Here is a 15,938-nt window from a genome sequence, read left to right as displayed (position 1 = left end):
CGGTCCGTCAACATTATGCGTTTTTTTTGTTTATTCTTTGTTTGTTTTTTTTTATCTTCAAACAATGGACCGCTTGTTCATTTGACTTCGTCATACTTGTGTGTGGGCGGGACTGGATACTTAATAACGAAACAGCCTTCCCGGGATACGCTGTACTACGCAACATGCAGTTACATCGAAGAGTATACTTGATCAAGCTGTTGCTGTGCCGCCTGATTTCTTCTTCGTCTCGCTTAGTTTGCTGACCACATTGCGCCATTAATATTTTCAGTTATTAACTTAACAAGTTGTGTGAGGCTCCGTTTGTACCAAAACCGTCTTCATATAATATATGACAAAACATTTGTCTGTATTTTGAATGTCACCTGACAAAACATTTGGTTGTGAATATCTGGACCCAGTGTGAGAGGACCTATTGCAAAACATTCACTTGATTTACTTTTTACAGAAAATGTATGCTGGCTCTGAAGAGCTACCAAAGTAGACCTGGCTCTGCATCGGCACCGTTATTGCACCACTGGAAAAGAGGCAAGAGACAAATGTTCAGCGTAAATCATAAGTCATCCACTTTCATCTTCAAGATTTACATGGCTAACAGCACCCTTGTCATGAAATGAAATGCTTTCACAACCGAATAACCAAAGAAAGCATTTATTAATATTTTTAATTGTAGAGATCAGCAGATTCTTCGTCACTACACCGATTTCCTATTTAATAGGGGAAAAAAAAGAATCACTAGCATAAATGTAGTTGTTTAACTTTAAAGAAAATAATGACAGCTAATATTAAATATTTCACTGCATTTCCACAAAGAAGGACGGGAATGAGAAAAAAAGGAGAATTAAAATAGTAATTGAGAATTATACCATTCATTATTCAGAATTATAAGATTTAGAATAAGATTTAGATGTAATTTGTAAAAACTATGGCAGGTTAAAGTAGAAATTAAGATATACTACTCTACTAACTATGTCATCAAAAAATGATTATGAGTGTAAAACTTTACAGAGGTGCATGCACTGCGTTACAATATGTCTACCTGCCCAATTCTCCACTAGCCTAATACCCTGTTCGTCCTCCTCCTTATGTATCAAAATCGCTCTGACCCCATGGGAACATGGTCCTTAGGCGTGTCTTGTGGGGTTATCGGGGTTGCTGGGAGAAGGTTTCTCCCTTGATCATCTTCTTGGGCTCTTAATGTGTTCCTTGAGCCGTCCCTGAAGGGGAAGGTTGCTGTCAGGGTGTTGCTGCTGCGGGAGTCCAGTGGAACATCCACAGGAAAGCCAGAACTTCTAGGGGTTTTCTAGCAGGACGTTGCATTGTAATGGGATGTTAAATGTTATTCACGTCACCTGTCAGAGCCTTCAATGTTGATACTGTGGCTGCACCGTGTGGGATAGCTTTATTACTTTATATTGTCCTGAAAGACGGTGTGTAGGCCGTTCCGCGGATTTCAGGGTGTGAACTATCTTGACGGGAAATACAAGCTCTTTGACTATATAAGGCTGCTAAACTTAAACAGAAGAGCGCACAACGTTGGTGGCAAAGAAGGGGTTCGTCATACCAAAGAAACGAGAGGTTACTGGACGAAAAAAAAAAAAAAAAAATGGCTACGAATTTTTACGACCTCACGGCCAAACTGTTGACCGGAGAGACGTTTAATTTCTCGTCCCTGAAGGGCAAAGTCGTCCTCATTGAGAATGTTGCTTCGCTCTGAGGTACGACCGTCAGGGATTACACCCAGATGAACGAGCTCCACGAGCGGTACGCCAGCGAGGGGCTTGTTATCCTGGGAGTACCCTGCAACCAGTTCGGCCATCAGGTGAGGATAAGGTTATTCTGCGCTATCAGTATAGAAATAATTATTCATATCAGTGTATTTGTTATTAATCTAGGTTTCCTACTGTTTGAATAAAAGAGACTGTTTGTACTGAATCAAAATAGAGGAAGTTTTTACCCCCTTTATTTAAGGCTTTAATTGTGCAACTTGTTTCCAAATTTACTGACTCGGTTTAGATTCAGCTTTAGTATATTTTCCAGCTTGTAACTACAAGAGACGTTTAAATTGATAGATTTTTTTTTTTCTTCATGCAGCTAGAAGTGTGAGCAGTGCAGTTTTGTTTTTTTTTTTTTGTTTTGTTTTAGGAAAGAGGAAGTTGTGGTTGTTAGAGTGTACGCCTAACAGATCGACTTCGCAGTGTATAACATTCTTAATATGGTTAATATTTTATGAGGTGTTGAATGAACAATAACCACACTCCTCATTTATTAATAAGGAACTAATAAGAGTTATTGGTGAGGTTCAAGTGATAGGAAGGCTTCTCGTAGGGAACAGGGAAATGAACAGTTTCTGATTATTACTGATAAGAACAAGTCAAGAGTGTAACTGTGTGATCAACCGTGCAGGAGAACTGCAAGAACGAAGAAATCCTGCTGTCGCTGAAGTATGTCCGTCCTGGAAACGGCTTCGAGCCCAAGTTTCAGCTCTTTGAGAAGGTGGACGTGAACGGGAAGGACGCCCATCCCTTGTTTGCGTTCCTGAGGGAAAAGCTCCCAACACCCAGCGATGATGCGACATCCCTGATGACCGACCCCAAGTTGATCATCTGGAGCCCGGTGTGCAGGAACGACGTGTCCTGGAACTTCGAGAAGTTCCTCATCGGGCCGGACGGAGTCCCGTTCAAGCGTTACAGCCGAAAGTTCCTCACCATCGACATCGAGGGAGACATCAAGAAGCTCCTCAGCCAGACAAATTAACAAATCGTCCTAAATGCTGAACCGTCCTGCAGCTTAGCGCTATGCCGGTGTGTGTACAGCCCTTTATAAAGGAGGAAACACCACCGCGCTGAGTTTCCCTCCATAGCTTCAATAGATGGCACTTAAACTGTGCTCTCCTGTACGCAGTAGCTGTGTTGTGCTCTTTTACTATATGAAGGAATCCTCTAAAACCAAACTGTGAGGAGGGTATCTGATGGAATGTAAAAGGTACAACTTTTAATGGCTGCACTGGGTGCATGTAAAGCACAGCTGTGATGTGTGTAAAGAGGACCAATAAATGTATCTTTTTTGCAAACATTTCTCCGTCTTGTCTCAATTATAATTTGGATTTCTTTCATTTGAATAAGTATTTTTGTCAACTTAAGCTTGTTTGGCAGATTTGAAAATATTCTTACGCTTTTCCTGAAAAGGAAGGGGGGGGGTGTTATGATGGGTGACAGCAAGTGATGCATATAGCTGCAGTACATCTGATTACCAGGTGTTGCTTTTCCTGTGCTTACACTTGATTATAGAACAGGCTTCCTTTTGCAAACAGTCAGCATGACTGGCAGGCAATTTAAGTTGCGTCACCTGCAACCAGAGGCAATTTTCCTCACCACGACAACAGCACTTAGAGCTTTGGTGTGGAGTAATATTGTATGCAGTTATTCAAAAGAAAGCTCCTCATAGACAACTTCAGTTTTATTGCACTTTGATTCAAAACATTTGAATTCAAAGTACAAGCACATATTTGCATCACTTGGAAATACAGGAATGGGTGGTTCTTCTGTGTGCCATTACAGTGCATGCAATTAGTCCAAACAAGTGACCTTGTTGAGGCTTCCAGGCTTTATTGTGATTTTAATTCAAATATTTTCAGTTAAAAACAAACTGTAGATATCAGCAACAAGATAAATATGAGGACAATTTTTTTTTACACCTATTTAAAATAGTGTTATGTACAGATTGAGCTTAAACTGACAACTTTGGGGTGGGGTGGGGTTTGCTGCTGCTGAACAGTTTTCAATTATATATTATCTAGATTACAGACATAAAGCTTTTCTAGTCTTAGGCATAAATGATTATATTTAGGTAGTCTGAACAACATAATGATGCCAGGACCAAACCTAGATGGCACCTGAAGGCCCCGTATGTTAACAAGCCATTACAAAACAAGGTGCAGTATTTATGCCACAGAGCACGCCTTGTGGGATTAGATTATATTAAGTGTTAACTGCCACCTGGTTTCTACTAAAAGACTTTTGATATTGAACTTATTCAGTTTTTATCACATTTGAGACACCTGTTGTAAATGTGCTCCAGTGGATCATTTTGTGCGTCTATGGACTACATTAATATAAAATATGTAAAATCTGGTTACAAGTGATTACTTTTAGAAGCAAGTGGTGTATTAAGATCAGTGGAAGGACTGTCTCAAAGTACTGCTCCACCCCAACCACCACCACCTGATAACATGATTGTTTCTCGTGATAAGGAGCAAGTTCAAGTTTCATGAATAAAGCACCACTTTCATACTAGTTTATTTTGCTTCACTTGGTGTGCTTGGAAGATATCAAATATCATAGCCATTTCAATACAGAGCTGCATTATTGTACAGGACTAATTAGGACAAGCTGTTGCAGGTGAGCTAGGGGTCTGATCAGGCAGCTTGAAAGACACATTAAAACGATGTGGAAGCGTATGACAGACCAAAACCCTTAATGCTAAGGCCTAACCATAGAGTTCCATCATGTCTAGATTCACCAGAAGCAGGTAGATGGACTCATGGAGAATTCAAAGTGCCTCCTTTTTATCAGGTTGCAGGAGTTGAAAGGCCGCTTTTTTTCCCATTATGATTACAAAAAAGAAAATACAAATTGTGAGCAGGGTAACACTCCTCTCATAAGTTTAGGGCCCTGAGAGCAGTGCCCGAGCTGTGTGCCACCCCCACCCCCCCACCAAAAAAAGAAAGAAAGAAAAAAAAAAAACAAAAAAAAAACAGTCATGGCTGAACCAGAGCAAGGCCAAAAAAACAGCTTCTGCCACAACTCATGTCAAGATCCAGATGTTAGGAACCTTGAAATGAGACATCCTCTCCTCTCTGTAGTTTAGATGTGGCACAGATCCACCACTAGCCTGAAGCAGAAGGATCCCCTCAGAAATAGTTCCACAGGTGGTATAAGGTAACAGGATTCTTTCAACAAAGGTGGCATGTATTGTTCTGTGTGCACGTCACACTGCTAAAAATTTACCTTAGCACAGCAAGAATATTTGAGATAAATCGAGGCACAATGCCAGCATCCTGCAAACATAAATACCTTTGATCGCTTTGGTTGAAACAATATATGCATTTGGCTTTGTTTTTTTTTTTTTATATTTCTGACTGTTCTTGTGGGCAACAGAAATATTTTACTTTTTTTATCTATATATTTGAGGGCACTTCTAATTTTCAGTTTCTCCAGTGAGAGGATCTATATTCACTTGTATTCCTCTTCATTCCAGTCTAGTAAACTATGCTAAGAAATCAGCAGGCCACCCGCTGCAGGGAGGGAAGTCTCGCAGTTCACTCTTATGCTGCTGGCTCTAGCTGACGACATATGAGAAGAAGAAGAAAAAAAAAAAATACAGGGAAGGTAGGGTTAATAATTTGAAGTCTGTGGAATCCTCCGCCACTATAGTAGCTTTGTGTGCACGTCCAAGTGTCTCTATTTGCCATGAGTTTCAGTGTGTGTCCCCTTTGCATCAGGGCTTCTCAATTTGTGTCCATGTGGTCATCAACTGGCTCAGGGGCTCCTCCCAGTGATGCTGAAGGTTGAGGTTTGGAGGGGCTTTCCTCATCTCTGCGCTGATAGAACAGCACATAGGCGGCTTTAGTCTGCAATGGTAGGACACAGGTAAGGTTACACTACCAGAAGAGGAATACCTGACACCAAAGGCAACACGCCAACAAGTCTCAGTTCTCTAACATCACTCTTTCCCTTGAAAAATAAACAAAAAAACCCCAAAAAAGCAGTGATTACTAAATACATGATAGAGTGAACACTCACCACAATCTGATCCTCTGTGGCAGATGAGACACTACTGTCGTCAAAGTAATACCACTTTCCATCCACTTTATTCTTGCCATAAGCTGTGTCTGTTACACAGAAACAGTATAAGGTTAACATGTGACTGTTCAGGAATTTTGTTGATTCAGGAAGAGATAAAAATCTTATCACACTGTTTTAGCATGACCCGAGAGTACACACAGGGAAAAAAAAAAAAAACCTGATGGTAAGTGCACAGTGAGAACAATGACGTATGAGGCTCTTTGTCTTATTAAATTTTAATCCAAATGCAGTGTCCTCGAAGCCGAGTGGTTGACTCACCACCCCATCTGCTGACACATAATGTGTTCATGTTTAAAGACTAAACAAACTGTTACAACCAGTTGGCATTAAAGACCAGAGAGGTTTCATTATCAGTAGCAGCTCTGTGGCATCTTGATTTGGACTGACTTTGGCTTTTCACTTAAGAAAAAAAATGTATTTACATAGCATAAAATAAATGGTGACTTACAGTGACCCCCTCCCATTCCTCCATAGTGGTTTGATACAGCAATAAGGTCATAGATGTAGGGGCCGGCCTTTGGATCACACACAAACTCAGACATGTTGAGATCCCTGGCAAAGAAAATCCCATCAGTTGGTGAAAACCTGCATGTACTGTATTGTTTAAGCCATCCTAAGTAAGCATGAGTCAGCCTTTTTTTCTTTTTTTAAAAAGGATTTCAGCAACACCGTCTGTTCTGTGGTTTCTGGTGGATCAATTTCCTCAACAGAGCGCCAAAACTGATATGTAGCTGTTAGGACAACTGTGAGGCAACTTCCCTTTTACAACATAGTGGAAACTTTGTGCTGTGCCCAACGAGAAAAAACAAAATAAAATTAACGGCTTACCAAGAGTTGGGAAACTGCATGCATTTAGATTAGATGTTAGATTCAACTCATTGTCATTGTGCGCACAAGGCACACAACGAAATGATCGTTCCAGATCACTCATCCAGAGACGAGCATCTGCGGTCATGCAGCCAGAGACCTGCGCTACCGTTAGGCAATGTGGTTTAAGTGTCTTGCCCAAGGACACAATGCAGCGCAGGGACAGGGGCTTGAACCAGCAAACCTCCAGCTGCAAGGCGAACACCTACCCACTTCGCCACTGCCACATATTTATCACCTAAAATATTAAAGATGTAACAAAATACAGTGTTTCTCAATCACACACCCACAGCAGCAGGTTGCCAGTCTGTCTGGAGCAACCTTGAGTTGTGTCTAGCCCAAGGATCCCATGTGGCAAGCAAACTGCCAATCCCTCGATTAATGAACAACCAGCAAAATCAGATCAATGACCACCACTACTTACAAAAGTTCACACAAACCACAAAACCATAAAAGTTTGTTTTATCTGAGGTCATGCAAGTTCTCTAAGATAGTCCACTTCTAAGTAAAATCAGTATTTCCTCATTCAGACCTCTGGCTGATTTGGTCTGTGAATTTCAGACTACAGCTCCCTCTACAGAGAAAGCTAAACCTAACACCATCATGTTCTCAGTTCCTTATACAACAATGAATGGCATAACTTTCATTTGTTTTACACAGAAATAAATTAGTGGTTGTAATCATTTTCAGAAATTTTCTTTAACACGCAACAAGTCTTTTTAAAGCATACAGTATGTCATTTGTTCTGCTCGGGGGCTCTGAATCAAAACATAACAAAAGCCGTAGTTTAGTTATGTTGAGAGTTGATGTCTTGATTGCCGTTGCCAATAAAAATTTATCTGACATGACTCAAGAAGGAATCATCTTTACAAAGGAGGTACGGTATTAAAGTTTTATTTTGTACCTTAGCTGAATGGGTAGCTGTTATGTAGCAAACTTAATCATGGGTTGGCCCATCGCTCTTATCTATGAACAAAACAAATCAGACTAAAAATAACTTCAGAAGCCTGTCCTTATTCTGATTCCCTGAAAATTATAAGTACAGGAGTCAACAGAAATGTGCAATATTGGTCTTGCTGACAGTTCAATATGTAATTTATATTTCTCCTACCAAAAGCTACAATACTAAAAGCTACTTTGTAAAAATAAATAAATAAATCTGGCTGTAGAGGATTTTTTTTTTTTTAGTATTCTTTTCTTGGCATCTTGCTTTCAATCAATAATGCTAGTGCTTTGCTAATGCTTTTGAGAAGAAGAAAAATTGGGTAAAATATGCATTAAAGTCCCAAATGGCCCAGAGACCAGCTGAGGACCTTCCCGTGATTATAATATGTGTATAAATGATTAGGGTCCAAGCTTTGCATTAGACTCTTAATGTAAAGTGTCAGATGTGAGGGTGCTAATGCAGAAACAACTTTTGGACTGCTAATTTTGATGATTTGAGGCTGGTTGTTGATTGCAACTAAATTATTTTCCATTTTTATATTCAGTGACTAGCTTTCAAATTGTGTGCAGGTGTGAACATGAACATGAATACCTGTTTGTCTGTGTTAGTCTTTTAATGGGCTGACAACTTGTCTGACGAGTACCCAACCTCTCACCTATTACTAGCTGGCATAGACTTCAGATTATATACACTGCAGGGTGAATCAGAAACCCTGTCTGCATACCTGATGGGAAAGTCCACCACTGTGTCCAGCTTGTCCCTCCAACATCGATTGTATGAGAAACGCTTTAGGTGAACTACCAAAATCCGAGGAAGTGACCACAAGTCAAACTTTTTTGTGGCCTGTTGGTGTTTCTTGCATGTTGGACAATACCTACAAGAAAATATTAGATTTAGATGAAAAATAAAGTGGGAAATGTAAACATCTGAAAGTAAGTTAGGCTGCAGAATCCTCACCATGGGTCATGTTCTCCCAGTGTTTCCATTGTTGTAAACAGCTCGATGCATTCCCTTAGAGCCACAGTGGCTTTCTTTTTTTGGGGCTGGAGCATGCTCTCATGCTTCTCATAGGCCTAAGCACAACATTTACACAAATATAAAGAGTGTTTGCATACTGTGACAAAGAACCGTCTGATGAATATCAACTGACCTCTGCTTCCTGTTCGTCATAGTAGAGTTTCTTCGACTCTGTGTCCCAGTCGATGGCCACTGTGGAATGTGCTGCAGAGGAGAGAATGTGGGAAAAGCTGTGTGATCACGAAGCAGCCTCAAAAAAGGAAAGTTTCCATGCGATTGAAAGTTTAAAGTATTAACACTGACGATTAAGTTTGAGGACATTTCCATCACAAGGCAGCTGGCTGATGTTGGCTGTTCCGTAAGAGTTGACTATGCTGAAAGTAAAGAGCTTAGTCGTGTCTCCTTTGGACCCATTTTCCAAGTCAGAGGCCTCTTCCTCCTCTTCAGATTGGCCATTGTCTGGCTCCGGACTCACTTGGTGGTCCATGGCCTCCTCTTCGCCTGAACAGCAACAAAAATCACATCAAATTATCTTGAAAGCTCCTTGATGATGAGACTCCTCAGCTGGATATGAAGACCTGATGTCAGCTTCTTACCATCATATAGCCCATTCGTTTCATTGCAGGTCCCTGAGTGGTTGCTGCCATTACTGGAGCTGGCACTACAGGAGGCCCCATCTGATAAGGGACTGCCACAGCCACCCAGGCTGGCATTGAGAGTAGAAGATGTAGAACATTCAGGAGCCTGGCTGCAGCTAGATAAGGTAGCTGAGGCTGATGCCCTGCTTTCAGTAGAAGGGCTCTGGGAGTGTTTTACATAGCGTCTGCAACACATAACAGGGAACAAGAGTTAACACAGTGAAGCAAATGTGATAAGAATTCAGGGTCTGCATGTTCTGAAATAAAACTTAAATTCCCCTTCCTTTCACTCAACTCTTTATACTAGATGTATAGTATGCATCTGGTAATGTGGCTGAATTTCTTTTTACCCACACAGTAGGTTCTTACCCGATCCTCTCTAGGATCTTATCATAAAGGACGTCTGCTATGAGGTTATGTCTGGGCACGGTGATAAGTAAAGGCTGGCCAAACAGCATGGTGCTTGTGGAGCTTCCAGCATGCTTTGAGTGGCGCTCCCTGAAATAAACAGGCAGGTTCATCCTTTCATTGTCCTCCTCCTGCACCTCATACCTGCAAAGAGCATTGAAAAAAATGTACACCTTACACTCACATTATACAACCACAGCGAGCAAGTTCTCAGATCATCACCTGATCAACAACAAAAACTTACACAAAGATGTCATCTTTTTCCAAGATTTGGTTGAGGCCATCATCCCGTCTATAAATTTTATGGAATCTATGATTGTAAACATCTGCCACCACCATCTACAAAGACAAGACAGGTGCAAATTTAGGGGGAAAAAAAAAAAAACAAAAAAACTATATATAGTTTCCCAAGAGTAAGAAAATATAAAGATCAGAGTATTATAAATTGAACAAGACTGGTGGTGTAAAAGAATAAGATTCTGACATTTTCTGGAGGGATTCCACCGAGTTTGGACAAGGCGCTGCACAGATCTGTTATAGTACCCAGTTTGGGAACCACCACCCGATACTGCAAGACACAGAAAACAAGAAATGTTGTTCTCAGTGAGGATCTTCTTTTAATCGTATTGTTTATTAGTAGGTATCTAGTATTAGTTTGGTTACTGATTCAAATCTTGAGCAGTGAGACTGAAGATTAATTCCAACTCACCTGTGTGGGTCTTGAATGAGGGTCTGATCGCACCAAGAAAACCTCCATGGTACGGTCCTTCTTCATGGGCAGAGGCAATGTGAGGTAGCAAAATGGGTCAAAGGTTACAGACACCTTGGAGCACTCTGGGCACACTAAGGTGGATTTGAAGAGGCCATGGAAAATATCGACTATAATAGAGTCATTGCGCAAACGGTGATTTGTCCAGGCTTCCTTGGCAACAATCTGTAGTTCACCAACCAGTTGAGAAAAGAAAGAAGACCTCGATTAGATACCATTTTAAATAGATATTACTTTCTAGTTACTATAAAACTGATCATAAAAGCACATAGCTTCAAAACAAAAACCTATTTCATGTTTAGCTGTCAGAGTAAAACAGAATTGCCGTCATTCAGTTTCAAATTTTAAGTAGAACAAATTTTAAAAATAGCACAGAAGGCTGACATTTCAACAACATCATATTACATCAGACTGAGACTTTTACCTATTTGAGACTAAATAATGTCATATCTACACATGTACTATACCTCATCTGGACGGCCCTCTGCATCCCTCAGGGCCAGATAAGGCTTCTTCTTGACCCTATTCAGATCTTCATGGAGCCCGTCCAGCAGGAAGGCCAACAGCTCCTGAGAGTCTTGCTGTTGGTAGCCTGAAAACTGGGGGGCAAAGCGTCCGACCTGGGTCTGAAAAGAAAAGGATGGATGTTGCTACTTTTATTAAGACTGATGATTTTGACTGGGTGTATTCAGTCTGTATACAGTGACTTCAGATAAAGTCATTTGATACAACTCACTTTGAAGGTACGTGGGGCCACATAGCTGCTGCGGCTGAGCCACATCTGTTTTACTAGGTCTGCATAGGCCTCAGCTATCTCACCCCTCATTCCCAGAGGATTCTCTCTGTTTATCTCTGCCTCATACTGGTCATTGAGGAAGTACTCTGTGAGTGGAGATGCGTTGCTCAGGCACTGGAGGAACAGGGCCAAAAAAAAATTGGATTATGTGCACACAAATATGGAAGCCAACTTCCTCCAAGTGGAAGCTGCAAAGGAAGCTTGTTCTTTCTTTACCTGAAGAGCAGAGTTCATGAAGCATGTATTGCCCAAATTACTGAGACCACATAAACCAGGCTGTGATTGTGACTCCCTGTAGTTGTAGGAATTGTATGAATTGTAGCTCCCATATCTGTTGGCAGAAAACATGTGATGCTGTTTATATCCTGAAGACAATATCACAGACAGACGTTAAAACACAGCATTCAAATGTGCTAGGTGTCCACCATCACAGTTATAATGTAAGAACTGCCTACAAACTACACACTCTTAATTATTTGAAATGCTGGCACACTCAGGCATGCAGTGTTCAAAAATATAATTTGACAGGTATGTTCTGATCTACAGTAAAAACACTAAAAATAGCATCTGCATTTTTTAAAAGTCTGAATATGGTCAGACAAAAGAATATGAGCATCTTTACATATACTGTAATTGTTCTCCAAAATGTAGTGGGGTTGAATTAACAAAAACTGTTTTACTTTACTTCATTCATTTACTTTACTTTCTGTATATTTCTACAAACATTATCAAAAGCAATTAATACCTCTATGTTGAAGTGGACTACACAAAGAGCAAATGCAAACACCTGATTACACTGATATAAGATAACCAGTTCCAGGGTACTTTAAATTTTGTTTCAATATGTTTTATGCATTATTCTGGCACAGAGGAGTCATAATAAATAAATAAATTGATTAAAATATTAAAGGGATACAATGGAGGTCTAGTATAAGATAAAGAGTAATAGCATTGTGGACAAAGCAAAATATCATATTCCTAGTTTTGCAGGGTGTAAAAGTCAAAAATGTGTTTGTCTGAAAAACTCCATTCTCTGATAGTGGTCTGTGGGAACACAAACACTGATATACTGATTCATTAGCAATAACAAGGTGTATTCAAATTTCCTTCAGTTGCCTTTAAAAACACCACTGCATGAAAAAAATGATGTGAAAGTTTTTCTTCTTTTCAATATACAATAAGCCTTCTACTAACGGAAAACTAGAGAAAAACTGAGAAAGTAACACACAATTCAAGTTACAGGTTGTGTGTGATAACCACTGAAAAAAAAAAATCCCTCCTATGCCTTACAAGCTTTACAGTACATATCCATGAGAGGTAAAGTTTTTATAAACAATGGAAAAAAAGATCACAGGAGATGTCTTGCCTGTTGCTGGATGAGGTGCTGTTGTTCAGCGTGTATCCAGGGCTGCAGCTGCTGTCTCCATTGGTTACTGTTGGGGATATACTTACGGATGAGTTTGAGGAGAGTTTCGGAGAGGTAGTAAAATTCCTTGATGGGGTTGTACTTGATCTAGTGAGTAAGAGCAAAAGCATGTTTCATAAAAACACACATTTCTAAATATATAAGCAAACATGCAGTACTGCGTTAAATTTAGACAATTTTCCCCAGTGACTGACGAGAACAACAAGAGCTTTGCTTACTTGGGATGTGAGGCTTGTCTGGGCCACGTCCCATCCTCATTCTTGCGCTCAATCACAAGCACCTGTGGGAAAGAGCACTGCATGAAAGCTAGTCTGGCACGACTGAATTTCACGCCAGCATTTTCACTTCTCAGGCTTGAGTTGAATACTACACATATTAGCTGCAGTTAGGTTTAAGAGCTACACTTTTATGAGTAATTAATGTTTCTTTATTCCAAGAAATGTAATTTTTCTTCTCATTTTACAGCTGCAATTACTGATCTGAAGTCCAGTGACTGCTGTGATAAATGGAGAATTTAATTCATGTCTTCATTGTTGCTACTCTTGATTGTGAACACACACACACACACACACACTTATCTGACCCAAACAAATACTCATCAGTTACCACCTCAATGTAATGCAAAAAGAGATCTTTTCCTTTTCTACACAAAGCCCAAGAACCATTAAAGTAAAGGGTAAATAAAATGCTTTGTAATGCTTTACATTGTCCTTGCAGCACAATGTCAAAAACAAAACAAAAAAACAACCACATAGCTGAATCATAACCTGACCTCTGCAACAACACTTGACATTATAACATAAACAAATTTTATTGCAGTGCTAATGTACTGCATTGCAGTAGGCTCTCTGGTGTTTGTGTTATTTTATTCAGTGCCTGTAAATGAATTATGTACATTAGTGAGTATCAGTTACTGAGCCGTGGTTAAGCGATAATCTCCATCTTATTTGAATAACACTACCTGTCCCTGGAAAAGACCAGCATCCTGTACAGTGCTGTCTGGCTTGTTCAGCTGCTCGTACGTATTGCTCATGTATTTGTTCCAGAGCCTGGTCTCTTCCTCTGATGGGATATTGAAAAGTGTTCTCATCTCCTTCTCTATAGTATCTAAAAATGAGAAACATTTGATAAATAAGCATGGATAATCAGCCAGTTGTCTTCAGCACACACAAAGCCATAAAGTACACATGTGGATGCTCACCTATAGTATCAGCTTTGCTGAAATGACGCGTAACAACATTGTCCATATTGTCATTCTCACACAAGTTCAGCTCCAGCAGATACACTTCCACTTTACAGTGCTTGACAAACATGCCGTGTTCAACGACCTATGGAAGGAGAGAGACATTTGGGAGCCCAGTCCCTGCACTATGGTCCATAGTCAAAATTAAGAATATCTTCAACAGCCTTACCTTCCTGACAATAGGTCTCTGACCCTCAAGGCAGCCATACCAGCTGACAAGCTTATTCCAGGCCTCAGTGGGAACTAGAACATAGTCTAGCTCATCTATAAGGTGCTCTTTCAGGGCCTGAGTCTCCTGGTCTTTAAGGGGAAAAAAAACAAACAAACATAAGTCTCTTTTCATTTCTATGTGGAATTTATACAGTTCAAGCTAAATCAAAATTAACACATTAGAGGATTCTTTAAAAAAATGACAGTTTTACCTGAGAAAAGACCAGAGTTATCAATTGGTCCTGGATAGAGGCTTCGTTCTCCAACATTGTACATATCCCAGCTGTCAAACCCCACATACTTTTTCCACTGTTTGAACCACCGACTGTCTATTAGATACCTAAAACAAATTGGTCAGCTGCAATTAAAGAGACACTTGTTTCTCTTAAAAGCTTTAACATTTATATCTTGCAAAGGATTTCTTTCACCAGATCATAAAAAGAGTCAAGAGATACTAAAATGTATGGTAGAAAAGAGACACTGCAATCAGCACTACAGTACTGTATAACGTTCGAGGAAAGCAAGCTGTCTTGGCATTTATAGTAACGACAAGCTAGTTTGACTTAATCCCATCTAAAAAGTCTGCTTTGGGTAATAGGCTTGTATCCACACAGTAACAAGTATTCAAATGCTAATTCAAAAAGCTGGACCATGGCTGTTTCATGTCCACACTGTAAAAATTAATGAGCCTCAAACTGTCAAACAAACAGGTGCATGATCTTATCCTGAGATTAGTTTCGCCAAGCTATGCTGACAGTGTTTGAGGCTCCTGGAAATTAGGTACCAGGGGATGAGAGATCCATTAACTATCATAAATTGAGGAGCCGAGTCATTTAAATACAAAACACGTTAGGTTTGTGGCTAGCGGCTGCAAAGAATAAAAGGGACCCGGTCATTTGGTACCCATTTCTATCAGCAAATGAGGATAACGGGGATGCCTGCCCATCTCAGATGTCTCTGCTGTAATGTTTAGTCCCTAAGGTGAAGCCTCTTAATGCACTGGCTGCATTATCCCCAGGCCTGGACAGTCTTAATGATCTGAAACTATGTTAGCTATTACAGGTGGCTCGCCGGGTAAGTGAAACGTCACACAGCTTAAAAACCAGAATGTCATGACAAGCAAGGAACGACTTCTCACATTAATCCTGTAAGAGGGGCCATTTCCTCATCATCCCGTAAATGACAACGAGCCGGTTTCACTAGAAACGGAAACCAATGCCCGAATCCAGGGCCTAAGTTATTCTGACAGCCCACTAGCTACCACAACTGCTAACGCCGCTCAACTTATCACAATAATTCATGTACAAATGAGTCACTCCCAGCTGGTTTGCTTGTCTGCGTCAACTATAATGCGTATTACTACAGGCACTTAAAGCAAGAAAATATTTGGCTGACTAGCAGCAAGCGTGTTAGCCTGCCAAAATATCACTAGCACAGCAACTGTCGAGTTCAGGCTCACAAGCATTGCTGTCATTAGCTGACTAGCTTAGCATGCTAGCACTTCCTGTTTGTCACCGGCTAATGCTAAGCTAAAGCACCAGGTAATGCTGGCCTTTGGCTTACCATTCGTCACCCTTTCTCAGAGTCGTTTTCAAAAGCGAGCCAATAGTCTGTTTTTGACTTTCGGTTGAAGGGGTCGGTATTTGTGCGGCTACCGGCTCCGAGTCTGAGTCCGCCGCGTTACCCGACTCGGGTCCGCCTCCCTCGGCCATCATGCAGCCTGTGTGCCGGTAACGTGAACGCGCCGGAAC

General features: G+C 40.6%; 2 protein-coding genes across 2 annotated transcripts; one reads left to right on the top strand and one right to left on the bottom strand.

Annotated features, from left to right (window-relative positions):
- Positions 1–1,519: 1,519 nt before the first annotated feature.
- Positions 1,520–3,077, top strand: gpx1b (glutathione peroxidase 1b). Its single transcript, XM_030729684.1, has 2 exons — positions 1,520–1,822; positions 2,407–3,077. Exons 1-2 carry the CDS (start codon positions 1,607–1,609, stop codon positions 2,755–2,757), a joined length of 567 nt encoding a protein of 188 aa, XP_030585544.1. The 5' UTR covers positions 1,520–1,606; the 3' UTR covers positions 2,758–3,077.
- Positions 3,078–3,441: 364 nt separating this feature from the next.
- On the bottom strand, positions 3,442–15,935 carry usp4 (ubiquitin specific peptidase 4 (proto-oncogene)). The gene is made up of 22 exons (XM_030729014.1): positions 15,751–15,935; positions 14,400–14,527; positions 14,147–14,277; positions 13,936–14,062; positions 13,696–13,841; positions 12,953–13,014; positions 12,675–12,821; positions 11,525–11,639; positions 11,249–11,422; positions 10,980–11,138; positions 10,453–10,677; positions 10,228–10,311; positions 9,988–10,082; positions 9,705–9,887; positions 9,294–9,520; positions 9,001–9,198; positions 8,831–8,901; positions 8,638–8,753; positions 8,405–8,554; positions 6,316–6,419; positions 5,805–5,893; positions 3,442–5,632 (listed from the first exon to the last, which is right to left on the bottom strand). Exons 1-22 carry the CDS (start codon positions 15,900–15,902, stop codon positions 5,510–5,512), a joined length of 3,006 nt encoding a protein of 1,001 aa, XP_030584874.1. The 5' UTR covers positions 15,903–15,935; the 3' UTR covers positions 3,442–5,509.
- Positions 15,936–15,938: the final 3 nt, after the last annotated feature.

The sequence above is a fragment of the Archocentrus centrarchus genome, chromosome 5 (genome assembly GCF_007364275.1).
Source record: "Archocentrus centrarchus isolate MPI-CPG fArcCen1 chromosome 5, fArcCen1, whole genome shotgun sequence".
NCBI classification, from domain to species: domain Eukaryota; kingdom Metazoa; phylum Chordata; class Actinopteri; order Cichliformes; family Cichlidae; genus Archocentrus; species Archocentrus centrarchus.
The sequence above is the reverse complement of the archived record's forward strand: the minus strand, read 5'-3'. Positions and strand labels throughout refer to the sequence as shown.

Excerpts from the sequence above, each read along its gene's own strand:
- usp4 (XM_030729014.1), bottom strand. The coding sequence starts at position 15,902 with ATGATGGCCGAGGGAGGCGGACCCGAGTCGGGTAACGCGGCGGACTCA. Across the intron at positions 13,015-13,695 it reads CTGGTCTTTTCCAGGGACAG|GTGCTTGTGATTGAGCGCAA; the intron begins GTAGTGTTATTC and ends TCTTTCCCACAG. Across the intron at positions 6,420-8,404 it reads GTGGTGGACTTTCCCATCAG|GGATCTCAACATGTCTGAGT; the intron begins GTATGCAGACAG and ends TTTCTTTGCCAG.